At 40.1% G+C, this 21,570-nt stretch overlaps 1 protein-coding gene across 2 annotated transcripts in view; it reads left to right on the plus strand.

Moving 5' to 3' along the window:
• The first annotated feature begins 4,098 nt into the window (after positions 1-4,098).
• Unc5c (unc-5 netrin receptor C) overlaps positions 4,099-21,570 on the plus strand; it is a 350,025-nt gene continuing 332,553 nt past the window's right edge. For both annotated transcript variants that reach the window (XM_059265033.1, XM_059265034.1), the window contains exon 1: positions 4,099-4,259. In XM_059265033.1, the coding sequence (XP_059121016.1) occupies positions 4,136-4,259 (124 nt within the window). In that variant the 5' untranslated portion in view covers positions 4,099-4,135. The remainder of the gene's footprint in view (positions 4,260-21,570) is intronic.

Below are 21,570 nucleotides of genomic sequence, written 5' to 3' on the forward strand. Positions count from 1 at the left end.
AGAGCTAAAAATGAGAGAAAGTATTTCTGTAATGAAAATATATGCTCGGTTCATTTTATTTAAGCCTTGCACTGGAAACTTTTTTCCATAGTGGTTTAAAGTAAATACTATTATTACTAAGCAGCCCACATGCTAAACAGCATACTTCTCTTGGTGTAGATTTCTGGAGGGATATGCAGGGGATTTGCATGCTTAATTCCCATTAGCACCTGTCACTGGGATTTATTATCCCACAGTTAATTCTCCACTTACAGGAGCCAAGAAATAGGAAGCCCTTGTACATGGATTGAAATGAAGCTTTTTATTTTTCAAAAATGAGCTGCATTTCATGTTGGTTCCTTAAACACCTGGGGTATTCTAAACCTGAAAGGTCACATTCAGTTACACTTTGGGTTAAATTTTATTCACATTTTGTTTTTATTCAACAGTTAGAAAAGCCTACATATCATTTGAAAATGCACAGGGTGCTATTCGGGACTTGGCTCAGTTTTCAAATCCACTGGCTCATACTCCTCTATTCAATATCCAAGAAATATTTATTGACTATGTGCTAGGCTGTGTTCTATATTCTGGGCAGAGAATGCTGAACATAATAAGGAAAATATCCTCCCCTTGAGATGCGTACATTCTCTTGGCAAGTATTTATACTTGCACATATTTATGGATGTACATACATATATAGATGTATAAAATAAGCATTCAGATATGTGGGCAGATATGTAAAGTAAGCATTATTTGGAAAATCCAAGCAGGTGAAGGGAATGGAAGGTGATAACTTGTTTCTCTTTCCCAGAAACCAGTCAGAATCTTCTGTAGGCAGGGATATTTGAGCCCAGATCTCAGAGATTTACAGAGCCTGCACTCAGCAGCCTCTGAAACACTGCATTGTTTTCATGAAGACAAAAATGTGACAGTTGGTGACACTAGGCAGAGTGCTGGTACAAAGGCAGTGTGTAGCCCGCCTGCATGCTGGAGCTTTTCTCTTCACAGGCGCTCCCCTGCTCCCGTTCATGTGCTCTGACTCTGCTGCCTCCCCTTCATCTCTACACATCACTTCTCAAACCATTCTCCTGCCCTCTTTAGGCTGAATTTCAGTATTGAACTTCTTCCTTCCTCCTTATCGCTTACTGGTGCTTTTAAGGAATTAATTTCATGCAGTATTGACTGCCGAGTGCTTCAAAGACCCAAACAAGAGGGTATGATCATTTTAACCTTCCTCGGCTGCCCTAGACTTTGAAGATTCTCCCTATGTGAACCTTCAGCCAAGCAACCCTGACTGAATACCAACTATAGATCAGGTTCTGTGCTAAGGATGTGGGATGGAAAGACTTACAAGGCAAGGTGTCTGTCTGCTTCAAATGAGTTAAGTTCTAGTTGGGAAAGACAGCCCAAGGAAGGCTATAAAGAATAAATTAATAACTTTACAACTTTGCCATTGTTTGAGACAGGTTCTTTCTACATAGCTCTGGCTAACCTACAGCTCCCTATGTAGACCAGGCTGGCCTCAGACTTACAGAGATTCTCGTGCTTCTGCCTCCTGAGTGCTGGGATGAAAAGCACGCACCACCACACCTAACACTTTACAACTTTTGGAGTCTTTTTTTACACAACACTGAGTTTGCACAGAGGTTTCTCTCATGGACTCCAAGCTCTTATCCTTCTTGGGGAAAATGTACTAAGTTTAATCACAGTCCCTTTGTGGTACTATTCGGGATATTGATGGGTTATCTGTACCATCCACTGTGGTAGCCATTGTCTCCAGATAGCCATTAACATTCAAATGATTAGTAACATAAAAGTTAAAATTGCCATTTCACAGAAGCCACACTTCTACTATCCAGATATACATGTGAACCAATAACTACAATTTTGGAGAACATAGACACAAACATATTCTCAATTTTAACTGGAGAAAATACTATTGAACAGAACTAGCTGAGGTAGCAAGAAAAGCTGAGAATATTCTAGATCAAAGAACAATCAACAAGGACTTTATGACAGGCATTTTACCTGTATTTAACTCATTCAAACCTCACAAAACCTTATATATCATTACTTCTAGTAGACCCATTTTACAGATTAGAAGAAAAGGCACTTGGCCTTTTGGGACAATGTCATCCCACTAGTAAGTCCTGCGGATTGATCTGCCCATCTGGCACCAGCATGTGACCTCTTGCCTACATATCATGATGTGGCCATGTGGGGAAGCTAAAGAAAATTAAGCGATTTTAAAGTGTCAGGCAGAGTCTCCATGGAAATAAAAAGGGGCTAATTTTGTCAGTGTCTCTCCCAAGAGAGACCTTTCCAAGTCTATGAAATTCATCCAAAGCATACATAATGGGGTAGAGGTTTCAGTGGAACTGGGCAGGCAAAATCATGAGGCATTAGCAAAGATCTAGGAGAATATTTCAGAAAACAACACCAAGACATGCAAAGGTTACCTGGCCTGCCCACCTCAACAGAGTTATGACTACGCTTCAAATTAGACTTGAATTAATATTTTTTCCTCCCCCTCCTTCCTTTCTGCCCCCTCAAGTATGGGATGTGTGTGTGTGTGTGTGTGTGTGTGTGTGTGTGTGTTTACACATGGCTCCTTTTCCACTTTGAACTTAACTATTACATGATAAAGTATTAATTTTAAGATGCCCTAATCTCAGAAATGAATTTTTCTCACAACGCTATCTTGTGGAGCATAACTGGTGCGTTCATACATTTGCCTTCCTTTTGTCTAGACTGGCCTCATTTTACCCGTTTACCTTCACATCCCTCCTTCATCTTTATATCGGGAATTCACAACCTAACTACACGCCCCCCTCCTACCCAATTCTTTCTGAATTATTGCAGATTTAGTCCTCACTCGCCGCTGTTAGGAATTTGGAGACTCATTCATAGGCTCCAACATCGTGTTGAGTATCTACAGATTGTGTTCTGCCTGTTTTCTGGGAGTTTCTCTTGGTATTGCCTCAGCACTCTTTATTTGCTCCATCTCAGCAGCCACCAAGATGAACAGGCAAAGGAAGCAGTACCGAGGGAGTTTCCATTGATTTTTAGTTTTTGTTCCATCGCAAATAGGTCACAGGCTCGCAGAGCATCAAACAGCCTGACTGGCGCTGACAGCCCAAGGATAGTGGGCTGGAGCCCTGCAAACGCTTCTTGCCTTCTTTCCCATCTCTGAGAATAAGTTCCAGCCCGCCTCGGGCTTAATCAAGCCCAACTCCCCAAAATCCTAGCGCGAGTGCATTCCTGGGGCTTCTGGCTGAGGCTTGGCCGGCTGAGGGACACTGCCAGGCGGTGGGCTGAGCTCCGCTGGACGGGGCCAAGTGGCCTGAGGCGCGCCCGCAGCGCTGGCGGAGCAGGAGTCTGGCGCCCGGCAGGAGGCTGCGCTGCCCCTGGCCGCGGTTGCCCCTGCTTCCAGGTGTCCCTTGTCAGCGTTAGAGCGAGTGAGCCAGTGAACCCGGCGGACTCCACCTTCCACGCGAGGCGTGGATCTCACTCCATCCCCGCTTACATAAGGCGGGCGAGCGCGCTCCCGCCGCTGCTTCCCCCCTCGCGGAGTGGGGCCGCGCCCTCCACGCCTCCTCGGCGAGCGCCTCCCAGGACCCCCGCTCGCCCCACTCCAAGAGGCGACTGTCGCCGGACCGTCGGCGGGCGGGCGGCAGCCGGGGCGCCTCTCTCCGGCACAGGAGCGCAAGGAGAGGAGTCAGGAGCCCTCGCCCGCTCGCCTCTCCTCCCACTCTCGCCACCTCCCCTCCCCGGCGCCTGTGCGATCCCCGCGGGCGCGGGGACCCGAGAGCAGCGCCCGCCCGCTCGGCTGGCGGCGGAGCTGCGGGAGCGGCCGCGGTGGCCGCGCTGCGCCTCCCTGCATTTCCCGAGTGGGGGCAGAGCACTCGCAGGCGGGCGGGAGACGTCAGTGGCTAGGCGCAGAGGACGAGGGACCTTCAAACTCCTCCTCGGAGGCTCTTCTCCACCCCCTTTGGCCCCTGCCCTTGGAGAAAGTGGAGTGTGGCATTTGGGCTGCTGTTATTTCTCAGGACTGCCTGGCGGTGGCCGGATTCAGCCTCCTGCCCGGCGGGGCTCTCTGCTGTTTGCGCGTCTCCCGGTGGCGTTCCTCTTTCCCCGCACACCTCTGCCGACGATGAGGAAAGGTCTGCGGGCGACAGCGGCCCGCTGCGGACTGGGACTGGGATATGTGCTGCAGATGCTTGTGTTACCTGCCCTGGCCCTGCTCAGCGCCAGCGGCACTGGCTCGGCCGCTCAAGGTAAGGGGGTCCACAGGGCGCGGCGGTCACCTCCCTTTGCTTCTGCCTTCCCTCTTCTCTGCTTCTCCTTCTCCCCGGTGATCCTAGCTTCCTCATCTGCTTGGATGTCCTCAGTGGAAACCACTTTAAATTCCACTTTTCCAACTAGTTAAGAAACCAGATTTTTCAGTCTTAGCTCGGGAGATGGGTGACGATGGACCCAGGGTGTGAAAGGAAAGCCACCGCCTCTGTGCCCGTGGGATCCTGGAGTGTCTTTTGCACTTTCAGCCCCACGCGCGCACGTTGTTGCATATTGTACACATGGAGGTCTCCAAAGATCTGGATAGTGGCTAGTGGCGGTGTGGTGTGCCATACATGTGCCCCGATATGCGCGGTATGCAGAGACTCCCCGCGGTGTGCCGTGGCTGGGCTTGCAACATCTTCTCGCATTTCAACTAAGGAAATGTGTCCATTACTGCCTAGGACCTATAGGCGCCGGTGCCCCTAGACTGCTGGTGGGGCGCTATGGAGATGCTCAATTCGCCCAGAAAGGACAGGCTCCTGATGTGTCTGCCTCTCTCCTAGCATCCTCTCCGTGTTCCCCTCCCGCCAGGCGAACCTTAGAAAACTTCATACCCACAGAGCCCTGGTGGGAGACTAGTTGTTCAAGCCAAGTGTGCAACTCCCCGGGAAGGGGCACTGCTAACCAGTTTATAACTGACATTTAAACGCATGTAAGCCTTGAAGAAAGTGTGCGGCGTCCTGGGCAAAGCCGGGCTACGAGGACAGTGATCCGGAGTTGGGAATGTGTAAGGGCAGAGAGGAGGCACCTAGACTGAGGGTCATCCTGGGGGTGTCCCTTCTTGCTCATTGAGTTTTAGGGGGTGGTGCAGCTCCCAGCATTTTGGTCTGGAAAGTGGATAAAAGAAAGGCAGTGGAAGAAGGTAGATTGCCCTTTCTGGCGTATCTCCGGTCACCAAGACATCTAATCCAAGCCCAGTTCCTACCCGAATCTTTCATCCATATAAAAATTTCTGTGTGTTTATTTATTTATTTATTTATTTATTTATTTATTTATTTATTTATTTATTTATTTATTTATTTATTTATTTAATGCCTATAGCCAGGAAGCAACATAGCTTTGAGAGATGCAGCAATTGAGAAGCAGTTCAGAGACCTTCCCTACACACCCACCTACCCCCCACACACAAATACGCGTGCGCGTACGCGCGTGTGTGTACACACACACACACACACACTTCTTTTATGAATTTAGAGAGCTGAGGAGACCAAGCAGTAACACTGACTCTTTCAATGATGCTCATGCACTGGTTTTTCCCAACTGCAGACTTCTGTCTCCTAAAATTTCAAGGCACTGGTGCAGGAAGTGGGTGAGGAAGGCAGAGGGGAGCCCCTAGGTCAGGCAAGTCTGGTGCTCATGGAGAGGTGTCATTAGCAAGACAGTGTGAATCAGAGAGAGCCACTTAAGGAGTATGGGTTTTTCCTGCTACACTACTAAGTGGCCATGCTCATAAATCCTTCCTTCCCTTGTGGACTGACACCTCCCATCTCTCGTGGGTCAGCACTGGTTATCTTACGCACACCCCCAGGGCACATCTGACCATTTTCAAGCGACTCTGTGTTGGAAAGCCTATATTTCTTGAAATTGGTCAGAAGTTCTCAGGACACTAGCCAGGAATACTTAGAGGAGGATCTTAGAAAGCCTAAGTGAGCAACCTGATGAACAGTTCTGGAATCAGCTATGTGACTCCTGCTGGAACTCCTTGTCATTACTGGATGCACAAAGGACTAAGCCACTGAGGTTGGAGGGGCAGGGTAAGGGAATGGTTTGGGAATAGGCAAGTTAAAGTCCCCAAAGATGCCAAAAGGAGGCAGGATCCCTGCGGAGAGCTTACAACAGCCAAATTAAAAAGACTGGGTAGGAGAAGAATCGATTGAGATAATCAAACAGGGGACTGTAAGTGGATTAATATTGAAGGAATGGAGCAGAGACTGAAAGGAAAGGTACTCCGTATACTCTTTGCCTCTTGCACTTTTTCTTCATCTACACCAGACAAGGCAAAGGCTGAGGATTAATTCTGATCTTAGACAGCAAAAGAAAGCAGGTTCGGCAGGATGTGTGTGCTTTTGGTGTGGTTTTTCTCCATTTACTTTAGTTCAGGGAGAATAACATTTTTTTCCCCTTCAAATCACATGGTCTGAGATGCAGGACTCCTACTTTTATCTTTGTTATCCTCCATGTTCCAGAACACCAGCTCTTCCTGTGTTATCTGGGAGACATCAAAGGAAGTGTAAAGCACAGAAATCTGCTATCAGCTACTGTCCCTGTGGCTGCTACTCATTAGCCAGGCCTGTTTACTACTGACCTGCTGTTAACACTTCTCAAGTCATTCACTGTAGGATGGTCTGGTAGGCAGGCTCTCATTTCCTCCACTGTCTCCTTTCTCTTCACTTTGCACTAGAGCTCCCACACATACCCTTAAGGTGCCATTTGTGTGTTCTGATGCCTTAATGACCCCAGTGGACTATTTTTATGAATGGAAGTACATATGCAATTTAGAACAGGGACGATCATTAAGTACTTTACCACGTGAAGGTTTTTAATCTGTTGGAGCAGTACTGTGAAAATGAGAAGCTTTTGAAAATAAATATATATTTAGCTGAAAACAGCCCAGTGGGGGGGGGGAGAAAGAGAGAGGGGGCCATTGCTTAAGATAGAACAGAGAGAGTATTATTTGTGAGTGAACGAATTTTGCAACTGTGGTTTAAAGACAGACAGCAGTCATTTTAAACAGGTCCTTGGGAAATTCTCTAAGCTGGAGGCAACAACTTTCCCCTCTCTGCATGTGCTCTAATTGTTTCATTGAGGATTGCTGGGAAACCTTCACTCCAGGGAATTTTCAGGGCTCATGACTTCCAAGAATGAAAGATTTTTACTAGGAAGAGCAAGGAGTGTGTGTGTGTGTGTGTGTGTGTGTGTGTGTGTGTGTGTGTGTGTGTGTATGTGTGTGTGTGTGTGTGTGTGTATGAATATTACCTCCTATTACGCCACCCTTACACATCATAATGTCTCTCTTATCTGCCACCAACTAGTGTTATGTGTGCTAATACCTCCAAATTCAGACCAGACAATTACTGAAGACTTGTCAGGCATAATTCTCATTGCATTAATGTATAGAGTGTTCAGACAGCAAGTGACACACTTCTCCCAGAGAGGAGGAAAAAATACTTTCAGGACTTCATGCATGTTGCTTTGTTACAATCAGTGGGCTTGGATGAAAACAGAATTTGATTATTATTCTTTCATATACTGCTCGGGATGACAAATTCATGTACTCACTTTGGAGATTTACAATAAGGGAACATTGGCAAGTTGGCCTTTGTTAGACAGGTAATCCTGTGCATTCTAACTTAGACAGTGATTAAAAGCCTTCAGAGAACAAACTTTCCAAGCACCTGCTTAGGAAAACGAAATGAGGACTCACGGAGGAGTGCGGTGGTGTACTCCTATAAGATTCCCACTGAAGGAGGCTGAGGCATGAGGAATGTAAGTTCAAAGCCACCCTGTACAACAAAGCCAGACTCTGTCAATAAAACAAAGAAAAAAATCATTCTATTATAAAAGCCATTCTAGTTAAGAGGGAAGGATTATTTAAAGTGTCTATCTTTGGTACCTTGGGAACAGATCATCATTAGAATTCATAGCAATATATTTTAAACTTCCTTAAGGATATAAGGATATAAGGGAGGCATGAGCTGTACTAGGCTAACCCTCTTTACTTATTTAGTGTTGTTGTTGAGACTTAACTGTAACTGTCCTCTGACATATGCTGTAGTCTTCTGTTATCATGAACAGGGAGAATGTGCTCCATCAGCCTTAACTGTACACAGCAGTTTTCTGATTTAGGTCATGGCTTTGCTGGAGCAGCAGAGGGAGTCACTCTCAGGAGAAATTCTCAGAAGTACTGGGGGCTGTAGCCATTTCTGGAAGCTGCTGTTGGGCCTAGACTCTAGCCTTGAACTTTCATCATAGTTGACCCTTGTCAACTGAAAAGACAATCTGCATTGTCTTTTTCCTGCACACTAAAGTTTTGAGCTCATTTGAGTAGAGGGTGTATTAGAAGTGAAGCTCCTAACAAACAAATAATGTGCACTGGTATTATGTCCCAGACTGTATGTGACTTAAACTTGAATAAACTGTCTTCAACCTCAAGGCAGACATGTCAGCATATTACTTTCTGAGCTATAACACTGGGTGCAGATATGTCCCTTGTGTCAAGGAGGTTAAGATTCCACCATGAGTGACTGTGGTACTGGAGATAGTTCCAACATTTTATACATAGAGGATTCATGGTAATGATTTGGTTGCAAGTAACGGGAAGGGGACACTTGGGGTTGAGCCAGTCGAGACATATACTCTCATTCATTCTTACCCCCTCTTCCCTGCTGCCTGTGAACTCAAGATCCACCCACCTCAGTCCCTACCCCATACCATTACTGGGATTACAGTTGTGCACCACTATGCCTATCTTGGAAGTGGGATTTTCCCTAAATTTGCATTTCAAAAGTGTCACTTGTATTCAGATCCACCCACCTTTTGGTAATGCGGATTGAATCTAGGTCCCTGTACATGTTGTGCTAGGCAAGTGCTATGCTATGAAGCTGTAGCCTCACTCCTATTTACTTAGGCTCAATGTCTATTTTGTCTGGCTTTGGGGAGGTACAAGCTAAGAACTGCTAATACTGTGTGCCTGTTGTTTTAGTTATAACAATGCCTCATATTTCTCCCAACATCTCCTAGCAATGTGACCAAGCTTAAGTTATTTAACTTTTCAGTGCCTCAGTTTCCTCACATGTAAAATAAGAAAATGCATACCATAGGTCATACTAGGGTTGAATTAATATATGTAAATCAACTACAGCAATAGATACCTCACAGAAAGTATTATTATTCCTTGGCATCCAACTTTGTAAAACACCAGGAAAAAGTGAGACAAATGTACCAGTACTTCATTTTACTCAAGCTCTATTTGAATTTTTACATTTAATTGCTTGTAATTATAGTGAACATACACAATACATAATCATTCATATTTCTTTACATGTTGCTCTCTGACGGACTTGTAAGACAACACTAAAGATTTCAAGGGGCTTTTATGTTTATTTTACTTATAGTTAAAATAAACACATTTCTCCTGCAAAACTGCCATTCTGTTTTAAAGTATTGATAGTGAAGTTCTGCACTTAACCCCAAATATCTTATCTTCCCCTTGTTCTCTCTCTCTCTCCCTCTTTATCCCTCTCTGTTTCAATTACCATCTTTCTCTCAGTCTCTTAATCAACAGCTCCTTCGACCTCTGCATGGACTCTTTTATTCCACTGCTTACTTGTATCTTTTACTGCTTGCATTTGTGAAGGAGGACTCCATAGATCTGAGACCTTATATATAGAATATCAATCAGTTCCAGTGTATTTTAAAACTAAGGGACAGTTTTGTGCTACTTGATAGAAGTACATTTTCAGGAGTAATTTTAAAATGCTAGAATTTTATTATTTGTAATTCTTTAAAAAATATTGTAGCCTATAGTTTCTCTTGTACTTTGTCTGAAGATTTGCAAAATTTTAATAAAAATTATTTTGTGCAAATATCTCAGTGAACTCAAAGAATCAGAAGTACTGAATGTGTGTATCCTATCTACCAATATGCATACATCAAAATGCCTTTTGTGAAAATCTAAAAGGTATGTCACAAGTAATTATACGCTTCATAAGGAAAATATTAGCAAATATCAAGCTATAATTTGAGAATTCATTGAAAAGTTTTGGCTTGCATTTGAAATGGGGCTTTCTCTCATTCTGAGCATGAGAATTATACAATGAAGTTCTGAAATACACAAAAGAATGTATAGAAATTAGGCAGCTAAACAGATCTAGCCTTCTTCACATAGTGCTGAAGTCCTGTGACATCAATTAAACTGAAGTTATAATTCAGAAAGTCAGCTACAGCTTTGAAAGAGCCTAACATGCAGATATTTGTCCTTACATCAGTATACCTTTTACTAGCAATGAGCAGTAACTCAAAAGTGCTTTGTTTTGCAAAGTGAAGCTAACATCTGAAAACCACAATGTTTGGGGAATATCTTCCTTTAATTAAACAACACACTGAGTCTTACTTTGCCATCGAAGATAAAGGGAACAAGGTAAACTTTCATCATACTGACATGCCTGTTGGAGTTCTTATTCTGAATACTAGGAATAACATAAACCTATTAACATATAATATCGATTAATCAAATTTAACTCCAGAGTTACAAGCCTTATTTATTTTAAAATGTTGTGAGGCTAGGGGGCCCTACCTTCATTAATCATTGTGTCATGTGGCTACTGTGGCTAGTTTCATGTCTCAGCAATTATGAGAACAGTAAAAAGGCCTTGTAAGATGAGCACATACTGTCTTTTTTGTCCAGCTACGGATGTTAAACAGAAACTCCTTCATCACATTTAACAAGTTTATTGATGAGTGCTAACATTTCTCAGTGTCTTAATTGATTATTAAATTGTAGAGTACTTGAACATAAGTATAATTCATTGTGTTCTATTTTTTCCCTATTGAAAAGTCTTATATAAGAAAGTTGATTTAAATAAAAATAGATCAGTGCTTGTCTATTAAAATGTTTCTGAAGTCTACTTATTAACCCAAATATGTCCAGGAAGATAAATGTAGGCCAGCTCATGAAAACTAAGGTTGGTGTAGAAATTAAAAAGTATTATAAAATAATACAAAAGTTTAGAATATACACTTTGTGAAGAAAATTTATCAGGTAACATCAATTCATAAGATACACTCTCACAGAAAACAGAAGTTTTGTACAATGTGCTAGGTTGCATGATGTAACAACATTTCTAATCATTGGCAAAGAAAACTCAAGTGTAAAATTAAAATTAGAGGAAGGAGTTTTTGATCATTCTATTCTCTGTAAATTTACAAGTTTGTTACCTGTACTTAAATATTCTAAATCATTATGCTATTTTTTTTTGAATACCAAGAACTGAAAGAGCCCTTTTGAAGAACTCCTTCCAAATTAAGCAGATGGTCTATTTCTTTGACAGAAGCTAAAAGTGATTGTCAGTGACCATAGGACTGTTAACTATTTTACAGGTTTTGAGACCTGTGTTATCTTTAATCTAAACCAAACAAACCCCAAATTACCACGGGGTGGGGGGGCGGAAGTTGGAGACAAGAAGGAAGAGTAATTTCTGGTAACTGGACTTGGAAGATTATGTGTATTCCACATATGTTTACTCTGGCTTTTGGTCAAAAGAAAAGTGATACATTGTATCTCCTTTGAGTAAAGACTTTGCAAAATGTACACATTGTGGCCACCCAGTGGAAAGACTCAAGTTTAGCAAGCAGCAATGCTGAATCATTCTAAATAAAACAGTAACTATGTTGCCTCTCTTTTTCTTTGGCAAGCATCATTCTGGATCTCTAAAGTGATGAGACGCTGTAACTTAGAAGTACCTTAGGGACTCAACACAAGGACTGAGGGAAGCTGACACTTGGCCCTCACCCACAGGGGCTTCATCCACAGGGCCTTCACCCACAGGGCCTTCACCCTGGAAAACAGAAATTAATTTCTGTGACTGCTCTCAGGAGTGGAGGAGAATGGTTTTGTTTGTTTGATTTTATGATTAATTATTGTTTTTATCTGAAATAGAGGCCCAAGATTGATTTCTCCTGATAGTGTTGAAGAAGTTTATGACATAAAACTTTTGTATAAATCATGGCTTAGTTGTCTTACTCTTAAGTGACAAAGGATTTCCAAAGAATTCTCATAGACTATGTTTGTGAAGAAGTTGTATCTGGATTTTTCATGTACCTATTGGAGTAGGGCACACTTGACTGGGAATCAGATGAGGGCTGTTCTGAGACCCACCAGTGATCTTCTAATGTGCTACTTAATCTCCATGTACCTTGTTAAACATTGCCATTGACAACAACACCCTGCTGTTTCCTAAGGCTCACCTGCTTGGAAGAAATCTGATAGCATTATGCTCAAATTATGTTGGAATTTTTAGGAACTATTGTCCCTAAAAATGAATTTGCTTAAGTGGAGCTGACTTAATAGAATTACAGTGCATTTAGAGATTGTTATCACTGTCTGCATCCCCAGGCTGAGCTAAATGTTTATTTTTATACCACTGCTACATACATGTATCTATCTATAAATAATGAAGAGGACCACAGTGAAACTGTTACCATTTACTTACATTAACATGATTAAGAAAACTAGAAAGATGACTGGGAAAAGTTTTAGCTGTAGATATATATGCCTTCCCAGTTGCAAAGGGGAGGGATTACTTTACTGAATTCATTACAAATCAAATCAAAGACATGCATGCCATTTTTATCAAATTAAATAACTAATTTTTCTAGGATGATATTTTCACAGAAATTTTAATGCAATGAATAAATTATAAGGAATAGATTAATAGAGTTTGATAATTTCCTATGAGCGTGTATGTGAATGTATGTGTAACAACGGGAGTGTGCCTTGTGTACATGTAGCATGTTTTGCTGTTTTAGAAGGGAACTTTTAGTTTTAAAGAGATTTGGCAATTAACCTGAAAAAAACAAATGCTTTATTTTTATTTACAGAGCTCATTTATGGAGGGTTTTTTATAAACTGGCAACTCAGATTTAAACACAGCTTTCTTAATAAAAAAAAAATTACATCCCACTTTCCTGCACAAAGTTCCTTGTCAAATTTCTGAGTCATTTCATTGTGTGGTGCAGAGACATACCTGCCTCAGCTGATGGCAACAGGTTGTTTCCTGATACCAAGAGATGTCTACTTTCTATGGCCTATGGCAAACATCCGCAGAGCTTCTGTCTGTTTGGTTTTCCCCATAGTCTTGTGGTAGACTCTCATTCACTGACTACAGTTGAATGTCTTATGGTGAACTCTCATTCACTAACTACATTTGAATATCTTATGGTGAACTCTCATTCACTGACTACAGTTGAATGTCTTATGGTGGACTCTCATTCACTGACTACAGTTGAATGTCTTATGGTGGACTCTCATTCACTGACTACAGTTGAATGTCTTATGGTGGACTCTCATTCACTGACTACAGTTGAATGTCTGCGCTCAGTAGCATGTCTATTTCCAAGCAGCAGGGGGAACAACTTTCACACATGCTCTTGAATCTTTTTTACTTCTCTGAGGGAGTAGGCATTGTTCTGGAAGTGCCATTCATGAAGTGATTTTATACATGGGTCCTTTGAAGGTAAGGTCAACTGGGCTCTTCTTTCCTGGCCATAATCCAGGGTAGGTTGTTTCACCTTTGACAAAATGGAATTGTGATGGGTTTTCTTAGTCTCTCACAGATACCATCTTAGTTGTTTTATTTCTAATGTGATCACAATATCTAATGAAACTTTTACTTAAATGGACAAAGAAAGTTAACCATGCAAAAGGGAAACTTGATGGAAAAAATAAACATATTTTCATTCAGGATATGGCAATAACTTGCTTTGTGCCTATACTAAGTAAGTATAGTAATAAATATAGACACATTCAAATGTCACTTTGCAGTCGCTGTTCGCATGTATACATTTGCAAAATATTTGAAAATTTTAATTTTTAACTTAAAATTTTTAATAGTACACACATTCTAAGATTCAGATAACTATGTTAGACACTCCATCATGCATCCATCCTTCATAGTTGACGTACAGTTTTCATAGCAAAATACATAGTATACTGTGAAAAATGACGAAGTAACTATTATTCCTCACAAGGTTTTGTGATTACAAGTCTAAAAGTTAATGGGAAAGGGGAAGGTTGCCTGTTTAATGCTGAATTGCAAAGTTAAAAAAGAATCTTAAAGATAACAGCAGACTCCAGAGTCCTTGGGTTTATTTAGCATTCAGTGACAGTCACTAAGTTAGGGAAAGGAATGTTCAAACAACACACTTGAGGAAAAGTGATTTTTATAGAAAGGAACCATTTCTGCTAATAGCCAGTAACTGCACATAACCCCGCTGACATTAAAAGTCCATTAGCTAAGCCCAGTTTAAATACCAGCTGATGCCGTGTCAGCTAAATGTATGCTGGCATGTTTTCACAGAATGCAGTAATAGCAGTTCTGTATTTTCTTTCTGAAACTATGTACATTAAGTAAAACAAATGCCATCTGATAGTAGTAGCAGGGCTGCTACTAAAGAGGCAGAGATTTGTGATGAAACAAAAGTAACAGTCTATATAACAAGGAGATAATATGTGGCCGTGATGGCTTTAACGGGAGGCTTTGAAAGAAATCATCTGGAGTAGTTTAAGCTGACATTGTAAAGGAGTTGTTTCCATAGGAGCCGGCATTCACATAAGGTACCCACCCCCACCCTCGCCCCGAGAAGTTCATTTAAAGTGAAGAGATTTTTTTTCTGCTATTAGCTACAATGCTTATTTTTCCATATACTTTGAAACCACAGGAAGCCGGTCCATAAATGGTTGTGTGTGTAAGTGGGAAGGAGAGTGAGAGTCTGGAAGGGGAACAAGCGAAAGCACAGGTATAATTTAACACACTAATATTCATAAATGATCCGTGGGGTAATATTTTCAAAGCTATGCAATATGTATGTGCTGTCTGCAATGAATGCTCATATCATCCCCCACCAAATTCCTTAAGTATATTTTTCATCTCTAGAAAAAAATTCTTATAGACATTTTAGTCATTTAAAAGACAAAAATTGGATACTGTTAATTATTATAGAATCTGAAAATCTCTTGTAAGTCATCAGAAAGCATGTTCTAAGCCAGTGTTCTGTAACTGTGACACCATTGTGGTGCTGAACAGGGCTGCTCAGTCATCTGATGTGAGTTGAGAACTGGGCAGTAATTAATCAGCGGCTGTCATGCTCACACCACTCTAAAGTACTAGGAGACCTCCCTACCCGCCTCCCCCTTCCCTATTATCAGGCCATTAGCAAAACCCAGCATAAGTCAGGAGGGTGGAGTCCAAGTCAGCATATGACCCCGATCACATGTGCACAAGCTCCCTCAGCATCTTCATGATGTTCATTTGAATTCTCATCATATTTTCTTGCCTTCAGAGTTCTGAGTTCTGTTCTATGACCAAATGTCACATCTTTTACTTATTTGTACCATAAAATTTTTTTACATGATAAAAAGTAAACGCCTTACATTACCTTGTATTTCTTGAAAAGAATAACAAAAAAAGACAAAGCTTATTCTTTAGCTATGCCAGAGATTTTTGCCTTTTGTGTGAATAGATTCTTATACAAGCATTTCCTAATGAAATCAAGAAGTTCTCTTTAGTGTCACTAAGTGTTTTAATTCATCCCAGGACACTGTAAATGTTCATTTTGAATGAATTGTGAGCTTACATGGTCAGAGTTTATATAATTAAATTACTAACCAAAATCCCATTTACTGACATATTATATGAGGGCCTTGGTGAATAATCTTGTCTTTAGTGTATAACACAGACATTAATAACAGATGGGAATATGCCTCCCTCCAAACAAGTGAACTTTGATTTTTAATTTTCAACCCACTTTTAAAGACTAAAACATCTTTTAAAATGGCTATTTCCATGCATTTTTCCTTTTGTAGTGCTTGCAATTTAATTCTATTGTGAAATGAAAAGAAAATGTCATTGTATTTGCCTGCATAATAAATGTGTACCCATCTACAAACTTGTATTATGAAATTGAATTATGTTGAAAATATAACAAGATGATCCTAGATTTATTGAAACTGGACAGTTATTACATTAGCTTAGAACAATTTTTAGGAAAATAATTCCCTGCAATGTAATGGACTTACTTTCTTGGACAGTTTGAAAAGTATGTACCCATCTTGGTATGAACTATACTTTAAAAAATTGGAGTAAAGACATTTCCACTTAATTGTGTTTATTTATGCTTGCAAAGCTTTTCTTAAAATAGTCCACTCTGAGATTTATCATGACTCCATTCACATAAGGGAATGGCTTTATCTCTCTCTCTCTCTCTCTCTCTCTCTCTCCTTGACTACCAGGAAATTAAAAACATACTGTTTGCATGTCTGTGTACACCTGTGAATGTATGCCTGCATCTGTGTTTGGATCTGATAATTTTCTAGTTGAAGAAATCTATAGAATACAACAAAATTTATTTAAAATTATTCATATATGTGAACAATGGGTATCCTGTGACAACTGGTACTACAAATACTGCCATTGTGCCTGCAAGTCCCTTGGCAAAGATGAGGAAAGCGTGCTGAACTTTGTGTCTGGCGATTGTGTGTAAGTATAAAATCTTCATTTCACTTCACATTGGGAGTGAAAGATAAGAATAATCATGGTATTGATGTCACAGAGCTGTCAGGAGGAGTGGGTTATGAAAAGTGAAGAACTGAGGACACTTCTTGGCACTAGACAAGCACTTAATGCACTTTAGTCTCTGATATTACTGTTGCTATTATTTTATTCTTATCATAAACGTCTACACCATGTAACAGTCTTCATTTGGCATTGCTAAAATTCTATTATGAGAATGAGAGGACTATGTTCAGTTGGGATTAATATCAAATGGAAGAACATCTTATGGACCAACAAAAATGTTTTATCAAAGAAACATTTTGTAAAAGAAAATGACACATTATAAAATTCAAAATTTATACCAGATTATGATATTATTTTACATTAAAATACTTGGAAAAGTAACAAATTTGCTTCAGTATGACTTTTTAAGAACAAAGTTCTTTTTATTTTTTATGTATAAGAATGTTTGCTACGTGTGTGCATACATGCCTCTGGAAGCCAGAAGAGGGCATACGGTTCCTCCAGAACTGGCATGTCAGTCAATTGGGAGTCATGTGGGTGCCGGGAATCAAACCCCAGTCCTCTGCAAGAACTAGAAGTACTCTTAACCATTCAGCTAGCTCTCTAGCCTCAGGGACAGTTTTTTAGTTGCAAGTTCTGAATCTAGAATCTATTTCAACAAAACTAGTATTTGATAACTACAGGTGAAAAATACCCATTTATTCTTTTTAAACTGTACATTGCTGTGTTTGTAAAATGGAGGTTAAAGATTAAGAAAAAATTAATTATCGAACTCTACTTTTGGGCTAATATTTAAACTCTTTCTAAAGAAATTGAAACAATTAACCTTTTTCATTATGTCAAAACTTTTAACATTGCAAAGCATTTATGGATTCTAATATGAAAGCAAAAATTAATTAAACTAAAATTTCCAAGCAAAGCCAGAGTTCCTCATATGCTCAGGGTATATATTAAGATAAAAGACAAAAAGTGAAAAGAAATTAATTAGATGCCCAAACTCTTCAGTGTATCTGCATGCATGGTGGGGGGAAAGTATTTGGGCATACACTGGATCTGGCATGCACTTCATTTAATTAAATATTTTAAATGGATTCAAGGAGAGTCCAATGGAGCACTGTGGTTTCTCATAGGCATCCATGTGCAACTTGTGTTCTGTAAGAATGAAAAAGAACATTTGCAAAGATTATAGTCCTGTTTGCAAAAAAAAAAAAAAAAAAAAAACTTTCCAGTGTGTAGTTATAAAAGGAGAGCTTATGGCTGGTTTAATAACGACTATATTTTGAGAAGAGTATAGGCAAAGGAGAAGTTTCCCAGTTCTAAAGAATATCCAGTATTGTACTATATGGTTCACTGTGACATTACTAATACTTTTGTTTTTTGTTTTACATCTTTTGAAATCTTCATTATAGTGTTTAAACAAGACAAAACATTAAAAAACATTTTTTTCAAAATATGTCCACTTCATAAGTGCATAGCCAAAGAGCACATCATAAATGACTGCCATTCTGGACCCTTTAGCAACCACAGTGTGGTAGAGACATTAAAGGAATAAGTGCAAGGACCTGGCATTTGCCACATTAGAACACCCTTAGGAGGAAGAGATCTCTTTGTAGTTTGTGTTATACAAACATAAGGTCTAATGTCCATTTATTTTTTAACCCTACCCTGGCCTTCTCCAGTTCCCTAAGGGATGTCCTAAGAAATATCCACTTTTTGAAAAGGGCAAGTTAATAGGGATTCTATAATCAGAAGTGTAGTGTTATCTACATAACTATAAAATCTCCTGTCTTATGGATCTTATTCTGTTAAAAGAAGCCAGCAGAATTAATCTGGAATGTTTTTGATGATCTATTGGCCTATTTTGGGGGGGGCGGGGTTAGTATCACTACATATAACATTTAGTTTGTAGTAGTTTTCTTGGAGGATTTCCAGGAGTAAAAAACGCAATGACTGAGTGATGAGGCTATACTTTTGATTCCTTCTAGCATAGACATGTGTTGTTTCATTAAAGTAAAATCAAGCTTCTCAATGTTGATGTTTTAAACACTAAGCTGGCTTACAGACCGTCAGTATGCAATTGCTAAAGGCATTTGTTTTATTTTTTAATTGATGTAAACATTACCTGTACTTCCAAGAATATATGATTTGCTGTTATTTTATTGAAGGGGTAGAGGGGCCATTCAGAAAGTCATGTTATTGAAACCAAAAATTTTTCCTACAGTCCCATATAATTATATGCCAGCAAAAATTTAAATATACTCAAGCATTTAATGGTGTTGTATTAGGAAAGATGAATGTTACCTAAATATTGTCACATAAATCCATTGCACCAAAGCGAGGAACCAAAGATGTTTCTTGGCCATTCCCCTCTGAGCTGCAAAGTGTAGTCAGGCCAATGTAGCACCAAATGCAGAGCTCTTTCTCTTCAAACTCTTGCTTATATGGAAGATCGAAACTTCACATGGCTGTAAGATGAATGGCTAAATGGTCTTATTAATAAAAACCCAGAGCCAGATATTGGGGTTAAAATTGAGAGATCAGAGGAATAGGACGAGCCAAAGCCAACCTCACCTCACCAACTCCTCAGCTTTCAAAGAGACCTACTTTCTGTATACCCTCACCTATATATACCTTTCTGTTCTGCCATTTCACTTCTTCTCTCCACCCAACTACATCACTTCCTCTTCCCACCCAGCTCTGTCACTTCCTGTCTGTCTGTACAGACCTCCAGATCTTTATGGTTAACTAGTGTTGGAATTTAACGCAGATACCACCACGCCTGACTCTGTTTTCAGTGTGGCCTTGACCTCACAGAGATCCAGACGGTTCTCTGCTTCCGAATGCTAGGATTAAAGGCATGTGCTACCATTGCCTGGCTTCTATGTTTAATATAGGGGCTGACTTTTTCCTCTGATCCTCAGATAAGTTTTATTAGAGTGCACAATATATTCGGGGACACAATATATCACCACAAATGGTTGGCAGTATTATTTGTGCTTATATGTCCTACTTAACTCCCACAAACTTTCTGTGGTTGTGTCTCCCTACACCAGGCACTTGCTCCAGGTTAAGCATTTGTGGTCTCTGTAGGACAGCCCCCTCTCCAACTCTAGGTTTTGTAGCAAGCCATTGGCTTAGAACTATTCTTCTCTTTCACTCCTTCCTTGGCCATTCATTTCTCATGTTCTGTCCTTTCCTCCTGGCTGCTCACACTGTTCATTTTAGTTTAAATAGTTCACTCCTTTGTAAAATGATCTCTCATACCCAACTGGACAGCTCTTCTCTTCTGTGTTCCCAGCTACATGTCATCATGGTGAGTGTTTGGTCCCTAATCACCATGTTGTCCTTATCACATGACATAGTATTTGACACAAGGGTAGTATATAATATCCTTCTTTGAATGGCACTGAATGAATTCATGTTTTTGTATAAATAACAGAGTGTGGCTTTTTTTGGACAATCCATTATGGTAAAATCAGCTTCTTTCCTTGTCTCTTGATTTAAGAGTTCCTGGATCAAGTGAAGTAGCTGTGAATTTCTGAATGTAAACCCAAGCAGACTGAAGAATGAGTTTCTACTATCCATTAGGAACTGACTGTTTTAGTGGGGGATCTCTAATTCCCAGATACCAAAGGCAGATCTCCAGCCAGAATTAGTATTGAGAAGTGACAGAAAGTTTAAGAGATAGGACCTATTGGATGTCTGCATTCCCAATAACCATATACTGCTTTGCCATAGACTCCAAAATAGCAACGTGGCCAACTGACCATTGACTGAAACCTTGGAAACTATAAGTGAAAATAATTTTTCTTCCTTTAGATTGGTTATCTCAGATAATCTACCACAGTCACAGAAAGCTAATAAATTAACTAGAAGGTTAGTTTCCTTCACCTTGGAAATCCATTCCCATTGGATTTCTATCCTACAGTCATGGCTCTTTAGTGATGAACTTTGATTCTATGGCATATGAAACAAATGAGCCCTAAATAATTATGGACAAGCACTTTGAACACAGCTGGACTCTCACAGTCAGTCTGCTAAAATAGAACTAGGAGCTGTGGAGGTCTACAAGTTAGAAGTCCTTGACAATTGCCAGACACTTCCCAACACTTCACTTGTTAATATTGACAATAAAACCTGACTTTCCAATTGTTTTATCTGGGATTATTGTTGCATCATTTATTGCTCTAGGGGATATTTCTTATTTTTCTCTCTGGCAGGATGTGAGTGTGTATGTGAAATGTGAAAATGAATCATGGCTGTCCTGTGTAGACCCTATTGGTCCATAGTCATGAAAACCAATCCATGTACATCATGCATAGTTGCTATCATGTATCTATTTTCTGAAGATATTTTTAGTGGAATCATGACCTATTATTTTTAATAAGGATATTTTGATTTTTAATCTAAAAATGATATGTGGAACATATTATTACAAAGCATTATTGAATTTAAAGTTCTTATAGGCATTTGATTATGAAACTTTGCTAGCAACAAGAAAATTCTAACAAGAAGTAGCTCCTTTAAGTCTCCAGTAAACATAGCCCCAACTTGCCTTGGATAATTACTGTGGAGATCTATGTGGGGATCTTTTACTGGTGCTGTTTGTAATCAGGCAGTCTGAAGCTTGCCTTGCTGTAGAGGAGAGGAAGTGGTAAGGAGACAGACCTGTAATTATCAACAGCAGGTGCCCATAATGGAATGCCAAAGAGATGGTTGAAGAGGCAAACACTGCTTCAGCAAAGACAGTCAATTTAGACTCAAAGACATTTGAAGTTAAAAAAAAAAAAAGGCTTGGGAGCAATATTAAAAGAATCCTTCTTTGTAGACAAAGAAAAATGTAATAAACTCTTTAATGGAAGTTACCCTCTCTCCCCATACACCTAAATTTTCTGAAGAGAAAATGGTTAAAGCAGAGATGAATACTGGTTTTAAAGAAGGAGTGATTTAACATCAA

The sequence above is a fragment of the Peromyscus eremicus genome, chromosome 6 (assembly GCF_949786415.1).
Source record: "Peromyscus eremicus chromosome 6, PerEre_H2_v1, whole genome shotgun sequence".
In the NCBI taxonomy this organism is placed as follows: Eukaryota; Metazoa; Chordata; class Mammalia; order Rodentia; family Cricetidae; genus Peromyscus; species Peromyscus eremicus.